We start from the raw sequence: 8,652 nt of genomic DNA, 5'->3' as shown, positions 1-8,652 counted from the left end.
AACGTATCATAAATAAATAAATTATTTAACCAGAAATAAAAAATTGTATTACAAATAAATATACAATTTGAAGATGAGAACTATATTCCAGAAATTTTTTTTTTATTTTTATTTTTTTATCAGCCACAACTCTTTTGAAAAATTTGCGTAAAGAAAATACCAAAATTTTTTGTTTCATATCAATATTATATCGTAATATATTGCATTATTCAGCTTAAACAGAATAAATTGGCTTAAATTTGGGAAGGGTAGAAAATCATTTATAAAGGGACCTCAAAATAAAATGCAAAGCCTACATATTCGGATTGCAAATACTTATTCACTAAAATTTACTTTGATTTCTTTTAAAGCTAGCACCCTCTCTAAAACTTTTTTTTTGTTTTGAAATAAAGCTTTTTTAAACCTCTTTCGTTTGGCACTCATAATCAAATATTTCATTTAACTCTAACTTAATAAGACTCTCAAATAGGTGGCAACCCTCTATAAAAATATTTTTGATATAAAGCCTTCTGAAACTTGTTTATTAAATTAGTATTCCCCTCTGGGATGCTTCCTTATAGCTAGTCAAAAAATTATAGTAAGTATGTATATGATTAAAAATTTGGACTTTAAATTTGAAGAATCACAAAATTGATAATGATGCAAAAATTCCGTAAGTAGATGACTATCATACAGAATTTGTTTAAGAAGAGCTGCCACCTTCTTCAAAAGTTAAAATAAATTTCTTTATAAGTTACATAAAATATTATAAAAATGTAGGCATCAAACGAAACCGGTTCAAAGACGATTTATTTGGAAGATATTTTTAAAGAGCGTTGCCACCTGTTCAAAAAGCTAAAAGCAATTTAATTAGCTAGTTAAGTCAAACATTTTATTTTGGGTATCAAACAAGAGGGGGTTAAGAACGCTTTATAATAGTTTAGGCCAGGGTTGCCACTTGTTTAAAAAGTCAAAATTATTTTGATTAAGAAGTTAAATTAGAATTTTAATATGGGTGTCCAGCAAGAGAGTTTAAGACAGCTTTCTTTTGGAAATATTTTTGAATAGGGTTGCCACTTGTTTAGAGATTAGTTTAATTAACAAGTTAAATGTAATATTTTATAATGGGTGTTCAGCGAGCGGTGTTTTAAATATACTTTATCAACAGTATCAATTAAAATAACAAGCTCAAGGAAATATTTGTATGTGGGTATTAAAAGAGAGAGGTTTACCCAATATTTATTTCGAAAATATGTTTTACGAGGGTGCCACCTGTTTAGAAACTCAAAATCAATTAAAATAACAAGTCAAGGGAAATATTTCAATACGGGTGCCAAACGGGAGAGTCGTAGGATAGTTTCGAAAATATTTTTGACTGGGGTCGCCACCTTTAGCGTTTCGAAATCAATTAAGAAAATTAAATGAAATATTTAAATATGGTTACCATAGAGGTTAAAATTGCGTTATTTAGAAAACTTGTTTGAAGAGGGCTGCCGCTTGTTTAGTAGTTCAAAATAAATTTTATTGACAAGCTATATGAAATGTTTTGATATGGGTTTCCAAAAAGAGCGTTTAAGTAAGCTTTATTTAATAAATATTTTCGAAGAGGGTTCCCATCAGTTTAAAAGTGTCAGTAAAATTAAAAATTAATTACGGACGCCAAAAAAGAAAAGTTAAGGAAAGCTCGAAAATATTTTTGAATTAGGTTGTTACCTATTTTAAAAGTCAAACTTAACTTACTTAATTGATAAAATAATTTTAAAAGCATTTTTTACGAGAGTTTTCACATTTCTAAAATTTATGTAAGTCAACTGCTTTTGTTCATTTTAAATAAAATATTTACAAAAAAGATCCAGTTTTTCATCCTCTACGAATTTCGGAGACACTTTGGAATGTTAACATATTTAAGGGTAAAGTTCAGAATTAACGCAGAGGACAATTTTTAGCATTTTTTTGAAAGTCAAAAAGTTATAACGGGTTAACTTGTTGAAAAATTTACAACAAAAGGTTTCAGGAGGACTTAAATGGTTTACTATGCCGGCTTTCACAGCTTATAAAACAAAAACAAAAAACACATTTATGGCATTTCATGACTATCTACCCTCCTTTCCGCAAAAAAATATATACATTTAATTTCATTTCAGATACGCGTACGTTCATTGCGTCACATGAATAACATCAAAGATCGCAATTCGATTAAATCGAAAAATATGCTGTGGGCAAAAGATGCAGACTATGCGATGCCATTAAAGCAGGTGAGTGAAAAAAGAATATGTACATATATAATGTTTTAAATTGAGTAAATATAAGCACTTAATGTTTATTATTAGTAAAAAAATAATTTTTACTTTCAAACTTTTTGCATTTTTAAACATTTTGTCTGTACATATATTTTAAACAACTCATGTTTAAAATCACATTTTGAACATCGTGTATATCGTATATTTATGCAGATTCTAGCTGAAAAATAAACACTTCTCGGTATTAGTTTTACAAGCACTTTATAGAGTATATGTGTGCATTAATAATTCGCATTTTTAAGCTTCTCTGCATTACAGAATATCTACATGCATTTATATATTTCATTGATAAACAAGTACTGCATATATACATATACATAAAGTTAAACAAGAATGCAATACTGCTCGAGATATCGTTATAATTCCATTACAACTCACCAATACAATATGTATGTACATACAAACAAAAAAAAACAAAAAATAATAATACGAGTACTATGTACGATAGTAACATTGACATACCAATACCAGCTATGGCATGCTGGCAGAAATTGAAAATGCAAAAGTTTTTAAATCGTTACCCATAGCTTTTTAATCTCTCCTTGCCCTCCCGCACATGCATACATGCTGCCTCTGATGCTATCCTGCTGATCTGCTCTAAGCCTCCTCCAATGCTTTATGGCCTTGTGTTGATGACAACTGTTAATTCCTTTTGTATAGCAAACGTTATCAAAGCCATTATTTTTTCATTCTGATTGTTTGTCTTATAAGCCACTGCCTGCTGGCTTTTTAGAAAGACTGTCAAATGAAAACATTTCAACAGAATAAATAATTTGAATTTTCATTTTGGTGTTTTGCATGCGATTATTGTGCATACCATACCATTGCCTTTGTGAACCATCAATTTCATCACTTACCCATTTTCAAATGAAGTCTATTTTTCGTAAATGGGAGGTTTTTGTTATTACTAAACATAGTTTCAAGTATGGTGGTTCAGTAAAACCAATTCTCGTTGTCTTCTTCACTTTTTTTTTTGTGTCATAATTATGCAAAGTGATTAAAGTTGTTGATGCCATGTAAAGCAATCAGGGCAATAGAAAGTTATTGGGTACTGCAGAAAACTAAATTGGGCACTGCACTAGGTTAAGCTGGCGGATCCATGCCTAAAGAGGACAGCACGATTAAGCGATTCTGGCCGAGTCCAAAAAAGCACACCCGTTTTTCTCTTCTGTGCCAAGTAAAGCCAAGTCCTTTTGTACCTGGTCTCTCCATAGAAGAGAAGACCTTCCTCTTCCTCGGTTAACCGCACCGCAACTCTCGTTGAATACTTTCAGAGCTGGAGCATTTCTATATAATTATGCGACATGATCAAGCCAGCATTGCTGCCGGAAACCTCTTTTGGTACCACAAGGCTCGAAGAGGTCCTTTCCAGATCTGACGGAACTGATGGCATTTACTCACCGTCATTTTACATAGTGTTATCAGTTTCATGGCGATAACAAATTCAGACATCGCGGCATAGGGACAAATTATTATCGTGCCTGCAAAGTGGCTCTGAAATCGGCAAATATATAGGGTGTGTCGATCATATTTGAGCGAGTCTTTTCCAATATTTATATGGTGAATTTGCCTGGTTAAAAGCCACACTGATAAGGTCGCAGTCAGTTGTTTGGCGGTCGGCTTCAGTCTTTCGCACAACACGCTTGATAAGACCTTACACCCCATGCTTAGAAGACCTTACCCCAAAACTGAGATTCCCACGAACACAGTGGAAGGACCAAGTGTACTGTCTGAAATTACGATAAACGACTAGCACAAATTCCCAAAAGTTTGAGCCAATTGGCGAAGTTTTTAGTCCCGGTTGGATTCCACCAAAAGGCGATGTGTGCGTAAAAAGTTCAAAATTAGTTTCAAATCGTTGATGGAAAGCTACTAAATGGAAACCCCTTTTCCGTTACGTGGAGCAACATTCGCGCCTAGTCGCCCATCCGCGAGTGATAGCGTACTCACAGTAGTTTGGAAGCTCATTTTGTATAGATTAGTGGTCGCTATCAGGCTCTGAAAATATTGTGTTTTTTTTTATTATCCCGAATATTCGACAAAATTTGGCTTTCGCGAGGTATAACTTAGCGAGCGTAATAATAAGTTTCAATATTATATAAAATTGATCAGCTTTGAAGTCACAATTTTGTCGATTTTTCCGATACTAAAAAAATTTAATTTATTTTAATTTATTTTTTTTTTATCCCGAATATTCAACAAAATTTGGCTTTCACCACGTATAACTTAGCGAGCGTATGAATAAGTTTCAATATTATATCAAATTTATCAGCTTTGAAGTCAAAATTTTGTCGAATTTTCCGATACTAAAAAAATTAATTTATTTTAAACTTTGGATTAAGTTTTTTTTTAATTTTGACCTTTTCGTGTTTTCTTTTTATTTTATACATGGAATAAAATAAAGGGGTCCCTTATACAATTTTGGATTGGTATTTTAAGTATCACCCTATCAGTAGTGATGTGCTGAATTGTCGGTACCCATTACTTCAAAAAGATTTTGGTACCCAATACTTTCTTTTCGGTACCCGATACCGATTCTTTACATTAAAAATTCCCCATTATATATATTTCAAGTTTAGAAAAAAAATTCCATAGCTATTATTACATTTTTCATTTAAATCAGTATTAAAAGCTCTACTGGCCCCCACATTCTGCTTTTGATAGGCGAGTCTCCCCTGAATTGTTTTTTCCATATTTTTGGCCTATGTACGCTTTTGATTATTAGAAACCTAAATATGTCAGTACCGAGTGTTGAAACTATTGGATACTTTTTAAATCGGTACCGAGTATCGATCAATACCTACAAGTATCGACTCAGCACATCGCTACCTACCATCACATCGTTAGCATATGCTGTGTCTTAATGCCTGTACATTTATCTAATAGTAGGTTTAATTCACAAAAAATTTCATGAGCTAACTAAATATGTATTACCGGGTACTCTAAAACTTTTTAACAAACTAATTACTTCTTTCATTCAGTTGCTCGCCTATGCATTAATTTAAGCTCGAAATTACCTCTCGTACAAAGTAAATACTTGCACAATTATTAATCCCTACTTATGTGGAGGCTTAACGTCAACAGGTGCTTTTAACATATTCACTTTTAGCTCTTACGCTGCGCCAAAGCCTAAAAGTAACCAAAGTAAACTTTACATTTGCAAAGAAAAAATAGTAGAAGAATAAGTGAATACGTAAAAACTTTGCTTCGCTAATTGCTTTCCTGCCAATAACAACAACTTAATGGATAGAAGAAAAACATGGATGGCATTTTGTAGAAATCTTTATAATTTCTTCTTTGTTTCTTCTTTTCTTTCGATTTCACTAAAAAATTTTGTTTTATATTTTCTTATCAAAGATATTAAACACTTGAAGTTACTGTCATGTCTATGTTTATGTACAATTAAAAGCCTAACCAAAAATAAGGAAAAATGTAACTCCGTATGCTAAATGAGTTTCTGCTTCATACAGCATCGAAGGCCGTTAAGGAAGTTGCGGTTGCCACAATCTGCATTCAACGACCTGGCAAGGTGGGCAGCAAGAAGCAATCCAAGGGTTAGCCCCATCAAAATTGAACTAGTCCTATTCAATAACCGATATGATAAAAATGGCTTTCGAACTTCCTGATGAAATGGCAAAAATTTTAGGCTGCCAAAAGGCGCGAATTTTTAAAAATTGTTGTCAACACTTAACTTTTCTGAAAATAAAAATAATAAAGAGCGGAGGTAGAAAACGCTAGATGCGCTCTACCCTGCAAGAACAAAATTTGAAAGGACTAGGAGCAACAACCGTAGGTACACATAAGGGGTATTCTCCAAATCTTGCAAAGCCATTGCAAGCTCTGCACGCTTACCAGACTCCTTTATAAGCTTAAGCAGTTGGTCGAGGGAAAGAGAGTATATCTCGTCCACTCTCAATATATCTGGCCCAAATATGTACCATATAATTCTGGCGAAGGCCGGCGAGCGGCAGAGAAATTGTCACAATGTCTGTACGCTATCCAAACAAGATGTACACAATGCATAAATAGTCGATGATACATATGGTGACCATATGTTGACCCCATGTGTTGCGCCCTGTCTTCAGTCATATCAGCGCTAGTAGATCACTCTCCTCTGTCTGAGAATGAATTTTGCTACCACCCTATCAGCTCATTTCAGAAAACACTTGCTTGTTTTGCAGGTGTCAATACCAGCCTAATTGTACGCGATTTTTCCCGATATTCTCGGCTTTCAAATTGGCTCCCGTTCAATTGAACGCTCCAGAGAAGCGCAGTTCGCTGGTTCATCAGCCAGTTCATTTGCCTTGTACACCGCAGTGTTCTGGCACTCACACGAGCACAAACTCATTCCTCCGTGCCACCGAGTTCAACTTCAACTTACATTCCTGGACTATTTTTGAAGAGGCGCTTCTAAAAAACTCTCTGTGCCCGGAATTCCGCCCATCGTGCCAAAATCCAAAACAGTACACTCGACACTTCGTTCTCATTTCCTCCTTTTGGATCGCTATATCTTGAGTTGGCAAATTTTAAACTGCATTAAGAGCCAGTTCTGACGTTGTACTCATGGAGCCCGTAATGCCTATACACACGTTCCTTTCGTTTGGGCCCTAAGCAAATTTAACTGAGTTCAAGAGAGCATGCCAGTCCTTTTTCTCTCATGCCAATTCGAAATGTCAAGTGCTTGCATTTAAGATCTGTTTAAAATCGGTTTTATGTGAATTACAATACAAGGTACAAAGAATCAAAAAGTTTAAGGTTTTGCACATAGTTTCATATATCAAGTTTATAACACAAATTTTATGAAGATTTATTATTACAACACACAACAGCAACAGCTAAAAACAAGAATCGGGGGCAACGTCATTTGTCATTAATAAAATTTGCAGCACAAAAATTTTCTGCTGTCCACGACTTTGGCTACTAAAAAATTCAATACGAACCAAAACATAGCAGAATGTTGAAGAGAAAAAATTACATTTTGCTCTCACATGCTCAATGAAATGTCACTGTTGCTTTGCTTACTTGAATTATCTTTTTGTATTGTGCATCACCTACTATTCCTTGCATTGAATGCGTATTTTTAGATCTAAGCAATTTGTTATTATTCACGCGTTTTTAAAACATTTTCTCTTTTCACTATTTCTTTCTATTTCGCACTTCCATAGGATGTGCTGGAGAATACAGCAAAGTTTGGCACAAATGTTGTAGTCGTAGTGGACAATGGTGGCATCAATGGACGTCCAAAAGTATTCACTGAAAATGAAGCTGAAGCAACACTGATGAGCAAGGATAATGAGACTTGTATTTAAATAAATCGAAAAAATGGACGAAAAAAAATTGCGACTAAATGAGCGAATGATAAATAAACGACGAAAAGATTTGAGATGCTTATGGTAAATGTATTTTTAAGTTAGAAAGATTAGTCAATGAAAAATTGGTTTTAGCTATAAAAGCGTTAATTTGAAAGTAAGAAAATACTGAAATTATGATTGATTGAAAAACTGTGTATAGTATGCTGCATACATACTTATTTGGTATTATTTAAAGAAAAAAACTGGCCATGAAAGACCGTAGCTCTAACAAAAGAAGTGGGGTTTTAACGTATACTTTTTAATAACTTTTTATGGAAGCGAACTAAAAAAATACACTTTCTTCTTTTCCTATCGCCAAACCATATATATATATACATTTTCGTGCGAAACTAAACCATTAATATATCAAATGTTACAAGTTTTAGGTACTTCACGTTAAATTATGAGATTGCGAAAATTTAAAAGAATATATTGAATTTAAAATCTTAATACAAATTTTAAATACATTATGCTTTAATGGAAACCTGACTTGACCCCGACTATATTTCAAAGTCACATATACATATATGAATTGTTTTGGAACTAATTTCCGTTATCCTTTGTCTAGTTTTTTCCGTGACTTCAGAGACACTTTATCGCATAAGTATGTATACAATTATAAACATACATACATGTATATTTTTTCCTTATTCAGGAGTCGTCAGATTTAAATTGCACCGCATTGTTAAGGTATGTAAAGATGTACTATTACTTAAAAGTCTCTTCTTAACAACTGGAAAGGTCAGTACAAAAGTCCAGAGAAATAACCAACTTTTTTTTAAAAACTTTGTTGAGGAAAATTATAAAATAAAAATTAATTTCTCTAAAGTGTATATATGTAAATAGTTTTAATACATACATATATGTATTTTAAATGTCTTTAATGTCTACATATACATATGTGCTAAGCTGAACTATGTATGTAAATGTGCACCGGGAATAAGTGTGTCGCACTTGAAGGGTTTCATTAAAAGAATTTTTAAATGCCACGTTGTTTAAGAAAAATTGCTCAAAGGCAATCT

The 8,652-nt window shown here is 33.1% G+C and overlaps 1 protein-coding gene across 1 annotated transcript in view; it reads left to right on the top strand.

Annotated features, from left to right (window-relative positions):
• LOC108371019 (neuropeptides capa receptor-like) overlaps positions 1–7,588 on the top strand; it is a gene marked incomplete at its 5' end in the record, with an annotated part of 33,539 nt that extends 25,951 nt beyond the window's left edge. The window contains 2 exons of the mRNA XM_017626496.1: positions 2,124–2,234; positions 7,445–7,588. Of these exons, the coding sequence (XP_017481985.1) occupies positions 2,124–2,234; positions 7,445–7,588 (255 nt within the window). The remainder of the gene's footprint in view (positions 1–2,123; positions 2,235–7,444) is intronic.
• Between the last annotated feature and the right edge of the window lie 1,064 nt (positions 7,589–8,652).

Source organism: Rhagoletis zephyria, unplaced genomic scaffold, assembly GCF_001687245.7.
Source record: "Rhagoletis zephyria isolate East Lansing unplaced genomic scaffold, Rhagoletis_zephyria_1.1 Rzeph_scaffold_04650, whole genome shotgun sequence".
Taxonomy (NCBI): domain Eukaryota; kingdom Metazoa; phylum Arthropoda; class Insecta; order Diptera; family Tephritidae; genus Rhagoletis; species Rhagoletis zephyria.
The sequence above is the reverse complement of the archived record's forward strand: the minus strand, read 5'-3'. Positions and strand labels throughout refer to the sequence as shown.